Source organism: Branchiostoma floridae, chromosome 2 (assembly GCF_000003815.2).
Source record: "Branchiostoma floridae strain S238N-H82 chromosome 2, Bfl_VNyyK, whole genome shotgun sequence".
Lineage (NCBI taxonomy): Eukaryota > Metazoa > Chordata > Leptocardii > Amphioxiformes > Branchiostomatidae > Branchiostoma > Branchiostoma floridae.
Window position 1 is genome coordinate 33,549,216 of NC_049980.1, and position 19,622 is coordinate 33,568,837.

The 19,622-nt window shown below is 44.2% G+C and overlaps 1 protein-coding gene and 1 long non-coding RNA gene across 2 annotated transcripts; one reads left to right on the forward strand and one right to left on the reverse strand.

The window, feature by feature from the left end:
* Nucleotides 1–4,545: 4,545 nt before the first annotated feature.
* LOC118406647 lies at nucleotides 4,546–6,094 on the reverse strand. The gene is made up of 3 exons (XR_004830061.1): nucleotides 5,981–6,094; nucleotides 5,816–5,866; nucleotides 4,546–4,663 (listed from the first exon to the last, which is right to left on the reverse strand). It is a non-coding gene; the product is annotated as an uncharacterized LOC118406647 (long non-coding RNA).
* Nucleotides 6,095–15,548: 9,454 nt separating this feature from the next.
* On the forward strand, nucleotides 15,549–19,118 carry LOC118404044 (zinc finger protein 45-like). Its single transcript, XM_035802993.1, has 2 exons — nucleotides 15,549–15,745; nucleotides 17,140–19,118. Exon 2 carries the CDS (start codon nucleotides 17,162–17,164, stop codon nucleotides 18,590–18,592), a length of 1,431 nt encoding a protein of 476 aa, XP_035658886.1. The 5' UTR covers nucleotides 15,549–15,745; nucleotides 17,140–17,161; the 3' UTR covers nucleotides 18,593–19,118.
* The last annotated feature ends 504 nt before the right edge of the window (nucleotides 19,119–19,622 follow it).

The following is a 19,622-nucleotide window of genomic DNA, read 5'->3' on the forward strand; positions in this document are numbered from 1 at the left end:
CCATAGATAGCTTTCCTCATCTTTTCTGACTGCTCAAAGTAACTCAGAGCTTTACTCTTGTTGCCGAGTTTATTCCAACATGCTCCGATGTTGTTCAGTGATCCGGCAATATGGGGGTGTGGTGTTGTTTCGCCATACACAGCTTTCATCATCCCCAATGACTGTTCCAAATAACTGATGGCTTTCCCCTGATCGCCAAGTTCATGACAGCAGAGTCCAATGTTGTTAAGTGACATAGCAACATCGGGATGCGCTGTTGTTTCCCCATAGATAACTTTCCTCATCTTCAGTGACTGTTCGTGATACTTGATAGCTTTCCTCTTATCGCCAAGGTCACCCCAACATGATCCAATGTTGTTAAATGACGAAGCAATGAGGGGATGTGGGGTTGTTTCCCCATAGATAGCTTTCTTCATCTTCAGTGACTGTTCGTAATACTTGAGAGCTTTCCTCTTATCGCCAAGGTCACCCCAACATGATCCAATGTTGTTAAGTGATGCAGCAATGTCGGGATGTGGGGTTGCTTCCCCAAAGATAGCTTTCCTCATCTTCAGTGTCTGTTCGTGATACCAAATAGCTTTCCTGTTATCGCCAAGGTCACTCCAACATTTTCCAATGTTGTTAAGTGAGGTAGCAATGTTGGGATGTGCTGTTGTTTCGCCATGTATAGTTTTCCACATCTTCATTGACTGTTCGTGATACCTGAGAGCTTTCCTCTGATCACCAAGTTTGCTCCAATAATTTCCAACGTTGTTGAGTGATGCAGCAATATCTGGATGTGCTGTTGTTTCACCATACATAGCCTTCCACATCTTCAGTGACTGTTCGTTATAGCGGGTGGCTTTTCTTAGATCGCCAAGGTCACCCCAACAGTTTGCAATGTTGTTAAGTGATGCAGCAATATCGGGATGTGCTGTTGTTTCGCCATAGATAGCTTTCTTCATCTTCAGTGACTGTTCGTGATACCTGATAGCTTTCCTCTGGTTGCCAAGGTAACGCCAACAGCTTCCAATGTTGTTAAGTGATGCAGCAATATTGGAATGTTCCGCAGTTTCACCATAGACAGCTTTCTCCATCTTTATCGACAGTTTGTGATACCTGATAGCTTTTCTCTGATCGCCAAGCTTACTCCAACATAATCCAATTTTGTCGAGTAATCCAGCAATATCAGGATGTGCTTTTGTTTCCCCATAGATAGCTTTCGTCATCTCTAGTGACTGTTCGAGATAATTGAGGGCTTCAATTTGGTCGCCAAGCTTACTCCAGCATGATCCAATGTTTCCAAGCAATGAGGCGATGTCGGGATGCACATTTCTTTCTCCATACACAGTTTTTGCAACTGTGAGTGCCTGTCTATAGAAGCCCATCCCTTTTTCAACTTCACCACGCTTTTGCGAGACCATTCCTAATTGGAAAATTATTTCAAACTGTTTCTTCGCGTCACTGCCCGCCTCTTCCAGAGCCGCTTCAAACTGACGTAAGGATGCATCTAAATGGAATAGCTGCTGTGCAATTCGCCCCCTTGTTAGAGTTGAGTTGTCAAAGATTGCGTTTTGAAATATCTTTGTCCTCTGACTTTCCTTTGCAACTGTATCAATAATGCATGTCTTTAATGGGATGGCTGTATAGTAGTACCTGAAAAGTATTTTTGAGTCTGTTATGTAGAAAACTGACTGAACGAAAGTGTCATCGACGTCATCTTTATCAAGTTGGGTTTTCATCTCAGTGAGAGGCGACAGTCTGTCCTTCTGTCCTCCGTTGGCGATGTACGTTCTTAACCGCAGCTCCGCTGAGATGCTGGTCAGTACAGTCAAATGGTGGGCATCTTCCTGACTGATCCGTTGTCCCTTGTGCAGTTTTTCTATCATTCTCCACGCACTGGGGATCGTTATGCCGCAGCAAATACTCAATACATCAAGGGCTACGCTTGGAAAACGGTATATTTCTTTCTTCACATCCAAAAGTTGCCCTGTTGGCTCAACATTTGCTAGTTGCTGAATATTATCCCTCAGTACTAGCAGTGCTGACAGTCGTGCCAGATCAGCTGAACGATCTACGCTTCTGTTGGCTCTGTCCGTATACTCGTCCACCAAAGACTCGTCTCCTGTTAAGTAGGTCACCCGTCTGAGGATGTCTGACAGGTGATAGCCTTCCGCCAGGGCGATGTGCAGATACTGATATTCCGCTAACTTATCAGGAGTCTGGATCAGACTAACGGGATCCTTGTTCCTCGTTTTGTCTCGTCCAAAAGGAGTCTTAGAAGCCCATGGCATGAAGCCGTCGAAGGCGAAGCCGCGAGGTGTGACGGAGTCGAAGAACCAATCTTTCTCTGGGTCTTCCGAGAGGAAGTCGTTGAGTGACGGGATGGCCATGGCTGGGAGGATGGTTTCCCCAAGGTTGATGACTTTCAGATGTAAGTAGTGTGTGAGATTTAGGAAGTATCTCCGTGTATCATCATCATCCTTCCCTTCCTCAATCAGAATGGCGAACTCCAAGTCGGAGTACGGCGTGACCAGTTCTGTGGCCTGTGAGCCCAACCCGATGAAAGCGTACTTACATGGAGGAGGGCCGAGTTTTGCAAGACATTCATCTGTCAGTACTTGAATGAACTCTTGTCTGTCAGCTGTGATCTTTTTTAACAGGTTCTTTATGGCTTCAGCTCGTTTGATCTCTACTTCTCTCACGACGGGATCGTCTTCATCATACTGATAAGGGTTGTGTTCCTGATGAATTGTGTCTAGCTGAGATTTTACACGGGCGCGAATGTTGTCCAGTTCCTTTATGTGATCTAACGCGCTGCTGTACGGACACGGTTCACAGTCTAGGTTACAGGTGTTCCTGAGAAACTGCCTTTCTGTTTCTTGCAGCCTTTCCACCATGTTTTGTTTGTCTCCATCTGTCCGTGGCATGGAGGCGTTATACAGAGCTGCTGCCTGTGTGAATTTCATACCTTCTCCTGTCCGCTTGCCTCGCTCGACGTAGACGTCGCCTAACCTGCACAGGCATTCGGCTTCTTTAGCCTTGTTGGGTTTATAGGGATCTGTAGGATTAAATCAGGATTAATCAACTCAACAGCTATATTCTGGTGTTCCATTGATATATTAAGACGGTGTAGTCGGTGTAATATAACCAGCTGCTGCCGCGCCGCGTGCCTGCGAAGCTGGTGTGTTACGCCGAACGGCGGTTATACCGGCTATATAGATACAGATACAGAAGCTGGTGTGTTACGCCGAAGGGTGGTTATACCGGCTATATAGATACAGATACAGAAGCTGGTGTGTTACGCCGAATGGCGGTTATACCGGCTATATAGATACAGATACAGAAGCTGGTGTGTTACGCCGAATGGCGGTTATACCGGCTATATAGATACAGATACAGAGGCTGGTGTGTTACGCCGAAGGGTGGTTATACCGGCTATACAGAAGCTGGTGTGTTACGCCGAATGGCGGTTATACCGGCTATATAGATACAGATACAGAAGCTGGTGTGTTACGCCGAAGGGCGGTTATACCGGCTATATAGATACAGATACAGAAGCTGGTGTGTTACGCCGAAGGGTGGTTATACCGGCTATATAGATACAGATACAGATACAGAAGCTGGTGTGTTACGCCGAAGGGTGGTTATACCGGCTATATAGATACAGATACAGAAGCTGGTGTGTTACGCCGAGGGCGGTTATACCGGCTATATAGATGCAGATACAGAAGCTGGTGTGTTACGCCGAAGGGCGGTTATACCGGCTATATAGATACAGATACAGAAGCTGGTGTGTTACGCCGAATGGCGGTTATACCGGCTATACAGATACAGATACAGAAGCTGGTGTGTTACGCCGAAGGGCGGTTATACCGGCTATATAGATACAGATACAGAAGCTGGTGTGTTACGCCGAAGGGCGGTTATACCGGCTATACAGATACAGATACAGAAGCTGGTGTGTTACGCCGAAGGGCGGTTATACCGGCTATATAGATGCAGATACAGAAGCTGGTGTGTTACGCCGGAGGACGGCTATACCGGCTTTATAGATACAGATACAGAAGCTGGTGTGTTACGCCGAAGGGCGGTTATACCGGCTATATAGATACAGATACAGAAGCTGGTGTGTTACGCCGAAGGGCGGTTATACCGGCTATACAGATACAGATACAGAAGCTGGTGTGTTACGCCGAAGGGCGGTTATACCGGCTATATAGATACAGATACAGAAGCTGGTGTGTTACGCCGAAGGGCGGTTATACCGGCTATATAGATACAGATACAGAAGCTGGTGTGTTACGCCGAAGGGCGGTTATACCGGCTATATAGATACAGATACAGAAGGCTAATGTTTGTGTTTTAAGTGGCCCAGATGCGGCATGTACAAAAAAGCAATTTAGAATTTCGAAATCGCAGATATTTGCATATATCTTTATGACACTTAAAGTTATGACAAAAGTAAATCTTACATCTTACAGGAAATGATCATTCGAAAACTTAACTGTGTATTCAGTTGCAATGTTAGCTTCAAACAAGACAAACTATTATAATTACATTATAGACAGTGCATGACAGACCGTGAACCAGCTTCAGGGCGGCTGCTAGGTTCTTCTCTGCTGCGTCCAGGTCCCCATTTCCCAAGTCCCGGTCTGCCGTCTGGATGTAGCTGTGGTAGGAGCTAAAACAACAAATAATTTTCTCCTCACTCGAACGGACTCTATGATGTTTAGCGAGCTTTTTTTATATTATTTATTACTATTTTTTTATTGAAAAGTACATGAAATAATGCATATAAAAGTATGAGGACGAAGTGACAATGGGCTCAAGTTGTATACAACTTATTTTAACGCCGCTACTTGTACATAAATTGAAAATAATATACCCCCGTATTACACAGGTCTATAATAAGTAAATGATTAGACAACAATAAACATACAAGAAAGTACAAGAGTGAGCATGAGACAATCTCCTCTACCGGTAGAAAAATAAAACAGAGAATGATACCTGAACTTAAAAGCGATTTGAAGATATGATGTAATATGGCGTATGGCCGATACGATTTGACAATTTACTTCAGAAGAACAAAAAGGACTTCCACATAAAGTTAGAATTTGTTTGGCATTGTTTGCAAGGGTATCAAAATCAACTAAATGTTCAAGTAACACAGTAATCTTGCTGATGAAGACTGCGCGCTGGTAATGATAAGTAGGGTAGTGCAATAGGTAACGTGTAATTGTTTCGTATGGACACCCGCAGCGGCAGGCTGGACTTGAAACAAGACCCTGAGTAAAAAGGCTGTGGTTCAAGCTGCAGATGCCCATACGTGACATGAGAATGCAGGAGAGTCGAGAACCGAATTAAAAAGATGTGTTCGAAATTGTGAGAAATCAAGCGTACGAAGAGTCAAGTCCAAAAGTGTTTCAACCAGTGAGCTTTGATACATTCCTCCATTTGTACATTGCTCTGCCAATCCTATACTTTTTCATTGTATATCAACAGTACACACAAAACTTTAGTTAAAGTGTTGAGTCTTGCAAACTGTACAAGAAGGCCTGAAATCTATTAGATGCTTTGATACATGCATCCGTTTGTATCGGTACATTGCTGTGCCAAACCTACTCTTCTTAAAACCGTATACATCAGGGAAATGTCAGGTACATATGCATGTCTAGCATGTGCATGTAATAGGTTCAGCTTTGATGCAAAGCATCCATGTTCAAGTCTTTCTGTTTATGAAACTCCCATTATCAACGAGTCATTTCTACATTAAAACACTCTTATAACACGCGACACCTTGTACAGGAAACCATGAAGGGGGAGAGGTACTAACTTTTCATCGTCAGCTCGTGCGGCGTTTTCAGCATTCTGCGGTTTCGGGCCACTAAAAAAGAAAAATAACAGAATGTCATTCAGAATCACATTCTTCTCTTATCAATAAATACTAACGGTGGTCAAAACCATGAATAAGCACCCGGTGAGCCTTGTCTGTACCTACTTGTATTGTCGGTGCATTCCGTCATTGATAATGTCGCTAGAGGGCGCAGCTGAGAAGGGAGAGAAGTGGTCCTTCCGGCCACCCACGGCTTGTTCTTGCTGCTTGTGTGCTGACGTCTTGGACCGACAGGAAGTCATGTACATGGAACACGTTAAAAATGAATGGATGAATGAATTTAATGGCGGATTATAAAAATCAACAGGTTGGCATACCGTGGATATTGCAAACCGAATGCCATACTTCTGACATGTGTGTAGGCAAGTTGAAGGTAGATATTTTCATGCAAACATCATGTTAATGTGATTCTTCTATCATGACAGAGGAAAATCCATGCTTAAATAGCTCACCTTGGCTTTAGTTGTGATCATTTTCTGTCTGATTTTTGCAGTGTGCAGTAAGCGGTGAACAATGGCAACTGTTCCCTGCACGTTGTGACACCGCGCCAGTGCCTTGTTGTACAGAGCAGTAGCTCTGGTCAAGTCTCTTGTTTCTCTAGTTTCTGTTCCTCTTTTCAGGTACACGTCACCAAGACTCTTGATCGCTTCTGTTTCTAACATTAAGTTGTCGTTTACTATTCCCTCTACCATCAACTGTGCGTATCCAACCAGAACAGGGTCTGTGTTACCATCGGCAGCCCGTTTCTTGTCCGCGCCTTGAAACTTTCCCGCCACCTTTGCAGGTGTGGTCGTCTCCTTGCCTTCAGGTAGTTGTTCCTTGGCCTGCGACCCTTTAGGCGACATCCTTTGTAAAAGCCTTTCCGTGTATTCGCATCGGTGTTCTATACCTTCTCCCTGATCCCGATGGTCACACCGGACCACAGCAGCGATATAAAGCGCCAGGGCCATGTTGAATTTCCCTACGTCCTTCCCGAGTCTTCCCTTCTCCAAGTTCACATCGCCCAGACTTTTGAGCAGCTCCACCTCCAGAAACCTGTCCATGTCAGCCATGGCGTCCACCAGGGCACGGAGGTAGCCTATCTCCGCACGGGCTAGTCCGTACCTCCTGCCCTTCGCGTCCGCCTCACCGAGTTTCTCACAGACCCTCAACATTGCGACGTGGTGCTAAGAAAAGTCTGTAAACTCCTTACCCCCACGGACGCCGGTCTCCGTGTTAGGTTTCTGCGCCTGACTTAAACAAAGACAGGTGCCCCACACTGCCCATGGCAACATTACATCATCGGTTAGTTCAATTGTTACTGATTCAATACACCAAAGTTCCATTGATACTTGTAAACATATCAGGTAACCTCCACACGGGCTAGTTCGTACCTCCTGTCCTTTGTGTTCGCCTCAGGGAGTTTCTCACAGAACCTCAACATGGCTAGATCCTACTGTGCTTAGGGAAAGTCACGAAAAGTCCTTGAATCCACGGTACCGGACTTCGTGTTAGCTTTATGCGCTTCTTTTGACCAAAAACAGGTGTCAGATTGCTCGCGTCAGCATTACGTCATCTGTCAGTTCATAGGTGAAAGTTTCAATACACTACGCAAATAATCAAAACATATCAGGTTACCAGAATAATAGTAATGGGAGTTCGGACACGGTACTTATACGAGCCGTAAGGATTCTTCTGTACATGTCAGCGAGTCAAAACTGTGGATAATGATAGGCGAATATGTCAAGCTTGAGACTGTATGAGTTGGATTACGTATACGATGTTGTTAGTTCGAGCTGAATGAATCCTGTTACCGCCAAATACTGTGCGTTGGCTGCAGTGTGATGACATCCGCTGGGGTCAAATAAAAAGGGTTTTTAGAAGACCGAGCAGACAAACTTGGGCTCGTTTTCACAAATTTTGTAATTGTACCTTGCACTTCAACATCATTAATTCTTCAATTTTCTTGTAAATTACTTTGGCACCCTGCTATTAATTTCGAGGCGTCGCACCTTCTCGCTTTGGGGGTCTTTTACTGTGTTCGTAAATCCCCATAAGCAAAATCTGCTAGTTACTCTGTGACTGGAGGGTAACCTCCGTCGACAGAGTATTGTAATCGGTCATGTCTTGAGTGTTCGCACCTATATATCTCTATGTTCCGTTTGCCACATTCGTATGTGGTTTGGCATGTCGTCTGTACTCAGTTGCGCGATGATGAGTTTTCGCGGTATCTGTTATAATCGATGTAATAATTTCAGAAAGCACCCCTATATTTTCGGTATTGATACTATTGTGGAACAGCTTATCTCCAAGCAGATAGGCTGGGTTATGTGATTGTTTAATCCAAGAACAGCTGTCGCGGTAGAGGAATCCATAAACAGATGTTTGACTCTGGCTAGATTGAACAGATGTTCGTCGTATTACATGTATTACTATAACTATTTGTGGTATCCCTGACAATTTTTAATATTTTTCATTTGGTCGTTCTTTTGAGACGCTGATTTTGCTGTTGGTGCGTACAGGATTGTGTTTTACATTTGACAGTAAAAGGTACATTAGATTTTAAGTACATTTTTGGTATAAGTCGATGTGATGCATTCTGTATGCGATATAAACACAATGCCACACACAACAGAAGACAACACAACCAACATAGAAACCATAATTACGTCACAGAGTGACCTACAGAGTGACCTACGGTCACTTGTTTCAAGATTTTAATCATGTAGTCCCCTCGGAAGTGGAGACGGCGTAAGCAATCTAATTAAGAACAGGTGAAACCAAACTCTGGCTGAAAACAGAACATCTTGGAGGGACATGTCTACAGCCGCTATGCATCTCCCCTGATGCCCGCGGCTGATTGATTGATTGAAACCAAACAGGTGATAATTAGGGATGCCACGTAGGCACATGAGTGTGGATAACACACAGACACGAGGCAGTTACACACGAACACGGGACAAAGACGCACGTTCGTCACCGAGCGAAAGACGTTGGAGGACGGTAGCACTGTACTGTGCAGCTACCTCGACGCCATGGGTATATCACCGCCCCACCCTGATAGAAACGGGGGGGGGGCGATAATAGACCCCCTTCAGGACGCCAAGGTCGCCCCCACCCGAGGGCCTCGACCAACTGCCGGTACGAGCAGCGCGCGATGGGAGTCAAACTGCGAGAGCCGCGCCAGAGCCTCCATGGAAAGAAAGGACACACCGTTGGATGTGGCCATGGATTGAACAGAACAATATCTGGTAGCGGGATATGGGCGGAAATAATTGCCCAATGATTTCAATGTGAATTTGGTACCACGTGTGAAGCATAGGGTGTGGATTGGACGGAACATTGAAAATAGTGAAATTTTAGTACACTTCCATTTTGAAAGTGGGACATGGGTGGAATTGAATACCCGGAAATTATTACAAATGTATATCAATTTTGTACCACGTATGTAACATGGGATGTGAATGGGATGGAACACCGTCCAGTAATTTGAGTTCAAATCTTAAAGAGCTTCCATGTCAATTTAAGCGGGATGTTAGCGGAAATTAAAGGTTTGCCCGGAAATTTTCATTATGAATTCGGCACCACTTGTGTTACATTGAATGTGGATTCGACTGAACATTGTCCGGTAATTGGAGTTTAAATCTTTGTGCGATTTCCATTTTGAAGCGGGATGTGGGCTTATTTGATTAATTACCCGGGAATTTTTATATGAATCCGGTACCACGTGTGTAACATAGGAAGCGAAGGATTTTGGCACCCGCGTAATTGGTTATTTCGACTGAGTCATGGCATTGACGAAACTTATTTGTACAACGGGTGTAATTTGGCCACGTAATTTGTAATGGGGATTAATTAGCATAGAATTCGCAAGCTTGTCAATTGCTAGCAGCAAGCGAGTAGTTAATTTATTTTAGTGGAAGTAGTCGTGCACTCTGGCGATCAGGTAATAGGTCTGGTGTCTCGGCAAATCTTGGTGTCATTTAAGATCTCGTTCAAGCACTGCCGGCTGGGGTACGATATGGCTCATTGGAGTTCAAAGTGGAAACGTTTGGGAAAATAAAGTAAGATAAGGTTTGGGAAGAAAGGAAGAAGTAGTAGTGTAGTAATGGAGATTTAGGGTAGGGTTTGGGTATAAGGTTAAACCGTTTGGGGGAGAAGGGAAGAATTAGGGGAGAGGGTGAAGGGTAGAGAGAAAATACAGGCTCAGTACTGAGCAGTGACCTCTGACCTCCTAAACTTTTGACCTGGATCGGATTATGATTTTGATTTATCTGTGTCTTTCATGTATCAGTTGTACTTATATGTTCCGACGTGTATGTCTACTTTTCTCTCTGTAAGTTTTTATTTTTATTTCCTTGTATGTATATGTGAAACTGGGCCCTATTGAAAAACAGTTTATCGAAGCTGAATAGGCTACCCAGGTGTTTGAAAAAAAAAAAAAAAAAACAGGACTTGTAAGCAATTGCCCACCCAGCCACCCCTCTTTTCATCGTTACGGTTATCGCTAGGACATACTGGACATACCAGTCTGGTACCTGTAAGAAGCGCACACGTGCAGGAAAATGTACATGTACAAAGCATCGCCAAATACGCTCAAAGCAAGGCCAACTGCTGCATCTGCTTGGAGATTAGGTTCACTCTAGAATCAGAGTATGAAAAGCCTTCGGTGGCTGGTAAACTGCTCTTGATAGTTGACCCCGTGCCAGCGCTCTGGCATGAGACGAACACTTCTCCACATGTTACCACTGGTGTGTTGTGCGCGCCGCTACCATGGTAACCACGTCTGGCGAGCATCCAGAACTTATGATTCCCACTGAAACTTTGGGAATGTGGGTATACTTCTTCACCAGTTGCGAGTTTTGCTATGATCAATGCTTTGTGTTTACGTTCTTTCAATCTGATGTAAGTGTAAACTTTGCTGTTCAAGATGGCGTCTGCCCCTTCTAGTGCTGAAACGGCAGAGGAGGAATCATCAGTGTCCATGACAACACCAAGAGGTACAGTTTCGTCTGCCCAATGCCCAAAATCTCCACATCAAGACCGCCCGTTAACGTTGCAACACGACGACGAGAGAGATGACTGCATGTGTCCGGACTGCATGGACAAGATACGCGGAGTTTCGGAACTGTTGATCAAGGCCTTCCACTCCAACACTCAAGATTCCGCGGCTCGTATTGTCACGGTGAAGGCACTGGACAGTTTCAATGACCAACAAAAAGAACGTAGAAAAGAAGACGTCAAAGGTAAACCAGGTGAAGAAGGTGGAGGTCAAGAACATACGGGGCCCGGGCAGGTTCTGAGAACGTGCACGGATGATGTACTAGTAAGTGACGACAGTGAGGACGACAGCGACTGCAGTGACGACTCGGACAGCGAAGAATGCGGCATTCTCTTCCTCCCGACCAAGTACCAAGCCAAGCTCTTCATGTCTTTCTCCGAGGGGATTGTACGTAGTCTTATGACTCAGCTTCTCAACATTGCCGCAAGTCCCAAACGAAACGAGAGACCGCGTCTCCATCCTAAAGGATTCCCAAAGCTTGACAACATCGACATCGGTGAGTTGATATACCTCATGACGTACTACGAGCCCGCGGCTCTCAAGGTAGCGGAATTCGTCCCCGACATTCTGCCTTCCGTCGAAATCTTAATGCTGGAGGCAGTAGGAGCAGAAATCAGAGAGAAGACTCTCAGCGGAGAAAGCCACGCGGCCATGTGTGAAGTCTGCATCAGCGAATCCGAGGAAGGTGCCGCCATTGGTAAATCGTATGAACCATCTGACGAAGAATACGACGAACTGTGCTACTACAGTCTGCTTCTGCTGTGCATCAAGAACGCCGTGATGACGATCACCCCGGAGGACCTAGCATCCCTAGTTCAGGACAAGAACCAGCTGACTCAGTCCTTAACCGGCCTGATGCACAGCGGCCTGCTCCCCACCATGTGGACGGTTGTGATGATAAGTCTGTACATAGCAGAGATGGGCGGGGAGCGCTGTGGCGGGATCCTCAGGAACCAGGGTCTGTTGAAATCAACGGAGAAACTTCTGCTGATCACAGGTGACATTTGTTTGTTTGTTTGTTTTATTAGGATCTCCATTAGTGATATATTGTACCACCATTCTTCCTGGAGTCCGTAACAATTCATATGCAATAAAATGAAACATAAGCAACAAAACCTGTAGAATTTGTTAACAGAATAAGTAACAAAAAACATTGAAATTGATGTTTGATTCTTGGTGTGGGATTTCACGGTTTGAATGGTGCGAAATACTTGCCGCAAGTATCTCGAGTCGTCCGATGATAAGAAAATATTGATTTATGATTTAATGATTTTAGATTTATGACCAGAGCTAATCTCAAGCAGATGTCTTTGGGTAAAGATCGCAACTGTCGACCAACAGCTGCTTCACCAATCAATGCATAGTAGATCAGTCTGTTTAGTTTACCGGGCTCCCATACTCCCCCCTTGGTCGGTGAGGGAAGCATGTGGGAGCTCCTGGTTGATACTCAGGCTAGTTCAAGTACACAGTATCTGAAATTGACAACCATTGTTTGAACTGCAGCAGTGTATACTAACTGTCTGGCCGATGCGTTTGGAGCATGGCATGTGTTACACGCCTCATACTCGCTGGCGAATTTCCAAAACATTGACACGACATTTGTGAACCAAATTATTCTTGTTTTGAAAGCAGTTTAATTTGATACTGTACTGTAGATCTAGCTGTTCAACATCTACATATTCATATTGTTATTACATAACGTTACACGTTGCAATGTTTATATATTCATTTCTAGTTAGTTAGTTTTAAATGCAAATGGCGAATGTGTGTGAAAGTTTTAAGCGCGTGTGAAAGTTTTAAGCGCAGCAGAAAATTGACTTACCAGAAATCTCAAACAATGTCATACTTTTAGTTTGGTTGGGAATTTTTGTCACGTAACACAATAGACGTATGACATACTAGTACCATAGAATGTGCTGTTATAATTATCATTCTTCCACAGATACCTGGAAACAGTGCGCGTTCACGCTGTGTCTGCGGAAGCATGCTGACCTACTGGTGAAGGCTTTACGTCATCCGGGGTCTGTGGACTTCTTCAAGCAGATGTCACGTGAGGACAGGTTTGTTTCAGTGTCGGTTTGTTTGGCTGTTTATTTGTTTCTTTACATAACCGGTAAAACGCCGGCGCCTTTAGGCATAATACACCAGTTTTGTACAGTAGGTACAAGCTGCATAAGACCGGACTGTAAGGTTTGATCCACTCACACCGAGAAAGATCCCTACTCTTCAACAAGCGTGGTGGGGGTCTTTTAACATGCTCGATGTCACGGGTAGTTCTCAAATAAGGGACCGCCAGCTTTACGTCCCATCCAAGAACACATCCCCAGCTGAAACTAAATACTAGTACTCATTTTCACCAGAGTTGAGTAACTTATTTATTACTTCCCCTCCAAGAGAGCATCCCAACCGAAACTAGGTATGCATCATCAGGCCGGTTTTGAGTGAGAAATGTAAGTGTACGATGCATTTACCATGCACACAACATTCTAAGTCCAGAACCCTAACCACAAAACCAGATTACCACTTTTAGGTTCCTGCTGAGACACGGACACCAGGAGTGCCTCATGTCAGAGACCCTGGATGACGTCACTGATGTCTGTCCGTCCTGGCCAGTCACGTGTTCAGATCCCGGATGTCGGAGGAGTGAGGAGGACGCGGGACCGCCGTTCAGGAGATGCGAGAGGTCGGTTTGACTGACGGACGCTTGTGACTTTAGTGTTAAGCTCTATTAAACTGCCATTTTCAAGCATTTCTGTCCTAATGTTTAGATATACCAAGGAGCTTTACTAGGCCTCGTGCGGAGAACATTTGTGGACCGAGTGAGTGAGTGAGTGAGTGAAGGCCTCGTGATGTTGTTTTCATTTATGGATATATATGTCTTCTTCTCGTGAACAGTTCTATATGATAGGTTTAGATAACTGGCTTAGTTGTAAACGGACAGGGATAGCCTGGGTACCATCTGATTTCTACAGGAGCTCCTTGCACTCGCTGTTTAGGGCAGTGAGTGCAAGGAGCCCCGGATGGTACACGGGCTTAGGACAGGAACACAGTCATAACGGAATTTCTGACTTAGAATTTGACATAACAATCTTAAAGCTCCAATTCATTGAATCAGCAAGGTCGGTGTTCTCCGATTGTGCGTTCGCGAATCGTCTGTTGTAGCAACGTTTTTTTTCTTAACATCGAATGATAGATTCTTGAAAGAATTTTCCTTCGTTTAAATATCCAAAATGGTTTATATTGGTTTGTCGCAATCAAATCAAATTTACAATCAAACATTAGGGACATATGCCTTCTTCTCGTAAACCGACATGTTTAAGGCTGAATGTCAACATCTGTACCCTTTAGATGCGGATTTGCCCCGTACTGCAGCGACCACTGCCTGCAGAATGACTCGCCTCGCCACACTGAGAACTGTTTTACCAGAGATGACCTCCTGGCGGCAGCTCAACAACACAAGGACTAGAACTGTTCTCTCGTACGGAACACGGGATATTTGCAGATGTACATGTACAGTGGCTGTCACTTGATGTAGCGTTATTTATGTCATACCTGGGCCGCGATAACGTTCGATACAGGTGTTCCGGACCGGGTGATAAAAAGTCGAAAATTCAAATACATGTACCTGATTCGGACGTTGGAATATTGCTGATGTAACAATTTTTGTTCGAGGGCAACAAATTTTCTCCCGCGGGTCGGATCACCCTCTGGCCTTCGGGCAACCCAACCCGCGGTCGGGATAGGTACCTCGGGTGATACGGAATACACCGTGCTGTATTCTATAATTATTTCTAATAAGTGTGCGTACCAACTACGTACCAACTACTTAGTTGGTAAAAAAAACAACAGATAGGCATGTTTTTGACGTGTATGAAAACTTTTTCCAAGACGTATCAATTAGTGGAACTCCGATCCTTGCCACCAAATACATTATGAACATCCATGTACATCTATAAGGTAAGATTTAACATGCATGCTTCTATCCATTGTGTATATGAGGATAACAATTTTTCATAATTCAGGGAGGCGCAAATAAACAGGTAAAATGTAATTATGTCTAACGTCAAATGCGTCGATCATAAATGCGTAATTACTTTCATTATCTTGGAAGCTAATCTGTGTTGGTAGAAATCATAGTACAATGTTAGACTTTCTTCCAACACAAAGATACTAGTATTCACTTCCCTAGTAATAGTAGTAATTAATTTTTGCCAAACAGACAACTCATGAGTTTGTATGTTTGCCTTCCTCTAAAGATTTTAGCACGCTGAGACTAGTGAAAGCAACTGTTGTGGCGTCCGGTTCCGTAACCCTGAAGCAAAGGATTGTGGGAAGTGAAATAGGTGAATGTATGATGACACCATGCGGTGATCTGATGTACTGCAGCCCTTTCACTCAAAGACGCTCCCCGAAGCCCTGGGTTAGAATTGACCACCAAGTATGCCTCACCAAGGAGCTTTTACTGATAAAAGCTCCTTGGCCTCACTAACGGATCTTTTTACGGCAGGATACAAAACTTCTGTGGATATTTGTCGTAGTGCCTCTCGCTCCAAAAGAGTTTTATTTTTTTTACGAACTATTTGATAGCCGAATTACCGAGAAGTCCTTTCGCCGCGGATCATTACCGACGCTGTTGAGCAGAGCCCGCATCTTTTCAACCACTTGGCATTCGGATTCGATCCGTGTCCTACTTTGAGCTTCTTCTTTCGTTGGAGAGCTGAAGAATTTCACAGTTTGTAGAGGTTTTTTCCCACATCGTTTGGCGTGACATCGATCCCCAGGTGTTCTACGGAGATTCAAGACGCTGCTTTGTCCACAATAATTTGCAGGTAGGTGCGAGATGTTGAAAACCATTATTATGTAGGCTCGATAAACAAAGCGCTGACCATCCACAAAGGCCAACAAATTATAAGATTTTGATTGATCAACTGTAACGTTACGTAGAGCGGCCCAAAAATGGGGCTGAAGTCTTACCAAAACTTCCAGTGTTTTCCGAATCATGCAAATATAACTTATATGTTCACTCGGTGGGACTGCGGGCGATCGTTTGACCATTGTTATTCGAGTATCGCCGATTCACGGAAAAATTTTCACAGACAATGTCTACGGGAAAGGGACGCCAATCGGCCTAACAGTCATAATTTCATATAAGCAAAAATATCATGAGAAGTAGGAACAAGAGGGTTGAAAAAAGGAAGAAACTTGCTTCAAGCTGATTGGATAGACAGTCAGAAAATGTTTCCCCCCAGTCTGTGCTTGTAGAGTAGGAAAATTGTAACTTTTTGTGCCTACGGTGTAATTTTCACAGGTAGCTTTCACAGAATTTAGCAGTATGCAAATGGTACAAACCATATTATATTCTTTCCAATGACCTCCCTGGATTGCCTGGACACTGTGTCATTTCCCTCGGTCTATTATGTTAGCGGTGTTCACGGTTGGACAAGTGAAAGTGCTGTTCGGGCAAGTGCATGACTTATGTAACAGTGGTGTTCAAGTACTGCCTATCGTCCTTGCCCAAGAGCACTAGTGCTTTTGTGGCGACAGCGATAGCGTAATCTGCCGACCCCGGTTCGATCCCGGGTAGGGGGCATGTTGTTTCTTTCTGTTCTACTCGCCCCTCTGGTTGTTTCACTTACACCACTTGCCCGATCGGGCAAGTAAGATTTTCCCATTGATTGAGTGCAATTTTGATAATAACTTGTTTCTTTTTACTGTCATGACATCAAGCAATGGTCAACAGAGAATTCCATTGCTGGAAGTGAAAATGCATATACTAGGGTACCTATACTAGTATTAGTTGTAACAGTGACATTTGAATTTTGGGCAAGTGAAAAAGTGGTCCGGGCAAGTAAATTATTTATGTCCTTGCCCGATAGGACAAGTGAATTGTGGAAAACTTGTCCAACCCTGGGTCTTCTTGACAGGTCTTTTCAGCATAGGTCCCTCTATACTTTGATTTGAGCCCCTGCACCAGTTCAATGTGTTTTCTGACTTTTCTGTTGTGTTGTAATAACGGTAAAAAAAATGTTGGATTTATTTCAATAAATGTTGCACTCAAAGTGTAGGAAAAAAAGGGTATTTCATAATTATAGGGTTTATAATTTCAGGGGGAGGATTCCACCAGAGTGACCAGACCCTCTATAATGCTCGCGCCAGTATCACTGAATATGTTGTGATTCGAACACAAGTAACAAACATTAAATGTTTTATTTGTTTATTACAGAAGCGGATTAGGTGGTAATACCATGGCAACAAGCGTCAACAGTCAAAGAAAGTTTGTCACAGCAAAACCCTTTCAGTGTGAGAAGTGCAGCAAGCAGTTCAGTAAGCTGGGTCATCTGAAGGCTCATGTACGGACTCACACAGGGGAGAAACCCTACAAGTGTGAGGACTGCAGCAGGCGGTTCAGTCAGCCGGGTCATCTGACGACTCACATCCGGACTCACACAGGTGAGAAGCCCTACAAGTGTGAGGAGTGCAGCAGGCAGTTCACTACTAAGAGTAGCCTGAAGTCTCACATACGAACTCACACAGGAGAGAAACCCTACAAGTGTGAGCAGTGCAGCAAGCAGTTCAGTTGGTCTGGTGAGCTAAAGGCACATATGCGCATTCACACAGGGGAGAAACCCTACAAATGTGAGCAGTGCAGCTGGCAGTTCAGTGAGCTGGGTCATCTGAAGACTCATGTACGGACTCACACAGGGGAGAAACCCTACGGGTGTGAGGAGTGCAGCAGGCAATTCACCACTCGGGGTCATCTGAAGACTCACATGTGTACTCATACAGGTGAGAAACCCTACAAGTGTGAGGACTGCAGCAGGCGGTTCAGTCGGTCGAGTCTACTAAAGACTCACATGCGGACTCACACAGGAGAAAGACCCTACAGGTGTGAGGAGTGTGGTAGTCAGTTCAGTCAGCTGAGTTCACTTAGGACTCACATGCGCACTCACACTGGAGAGAAACCCTACAGTTGTGTAGAATGTAGCAAACAATTCGGTCAACTTGGTAATCTAAATGCCCACATGAAGACTCACACAGGAGAGAAACCCTACAGGTGTGAGAAGTGTAGCAGGCAGTTCAGTGAGCTGGGAAGTCTGAGGACCCACATGCGGACTCACACAGGGGAGAAGGCTTACAGATGCGAGGAGTGCAGCAAACAGTTTGTCACACAAGGTAATCTGAAGGAACACATGCGGACTCACACAGGAGAGAAGCCCTACATGTGTGAGGAGTGCAGCAGGCAGTTCAGAACATCAGGTCATCTGAAGAAGCATATACGGACTCACACTGGGGAGAAACCCTACGGGTGCAAGGAGTGCAGCCGGCAGTTCAGCCAGCTGGGTCATGTGAAGAAACACATGCGAACTCACACAGGGGAGAAACCCTACAAGTGTGAGGAGTGCAGCAGAGAGTTTAGTGAGCAGGGTCATTTGAAGAGACATAAGCAGACTCACGGGGGGGTGAAACCCTACAAGTGTGAGGAGTGCAGCAAGCAGTTCAGTAGACTAGATGGTCTAAAGGAACATATACGGACTCACACAGGGGAGAAGCCCTACAGGTGTGAGGAGTGCAGCAGGCAGTTCAGAACATCAGGTCATCTGATGAGACATATGAAGACTCACAAAGAACACAGAACCCTGGTAAAGTCAAAAGATCACATGAAAACTGATTTTTGACCAACTATAAATATGGGAGAAAAGCAGATCTGATGGTCTACAAAACAATGATGTAGATTCCAAACCTTGCATTATCTAAATTCTAGAATACTGTAGCCAGTTTCAGTGAGAACAGTTTTTCTAGCTGGCGACAATAGTGACAGCTAAAGTCACAAAAATTAAGGTACCATTAACAATTCAATAATTACATTAACATGGATGATTCATATGGCTTTCAACAGTTAGTTGGAAGGCATACATTGTATATACAACATTTTTGTAACTTGTATGTGAACTGTTCTTCTATGCATGATTGAAAGCTCCCTTATAATTTTTCACCTGCTAATTACCCAGCTGGTCACAATATTGACCTGTCTCACAAATGAATATTAATGAGCTTGCCTTATATGGCCATAAGTAGAAGCCAATCAGCGCAGTTATACAGAATATGAAGTTACCGGAGTTTTAGGACACAGGTTCGAATCTGCGTAGGATAATAGTGTAGAGTCTGTAGACTGATCCAAGTGATCAACTTCCTTATTTTTTTTTACATGTAACGCTAGTTCACCTTTACCCGTGGGGTAACCTATATCCGTTGCATTTAGAAACAGTATTTATGGGTATCAATTGCAATGTTTTGAACACATCGCCGGTTTGAGACCACGGTCGTTCGACTTCGCAACCCGAAATACCCTAGTTTTAAAAACAACGGATATAGGTTACCTCATGGATAAAGGTGAACTAGCTTTATGCAGATCTCTTGGCATGAAGAATTGATGACTGTAACATTGTTTGATAACATGATGAAAGTCTGAAAGTGCTTTGTGTTATTTTTACCATAACCTATGTACTACTACTAGTAACTATGTGTTCTCTTTTTCTACTCAATAGACTTTCTTGTCTGGGTAAACCTTTTGTATTCTAATATATATATTTCTGTTTAGATTGGGGTTTGTAGTCAGAGTTCAGATTTAAAACTAGATGTAGCAAAGTCATATGTGTCAGTCGAGTTCGTATGTATGGCTTGGTTTAAAGCGTTATCCAAGCTACT

Bases quoted from the DNA above. Each gene is read 5' to 3' on its own strand.
- LOC118404044 (XM_035802993.1), top strand. From the start codon at position 17,162: ATGGCAACAAGCGTCAACAGTCAAAGAAAGTTTGTCACAGCAAAACCC.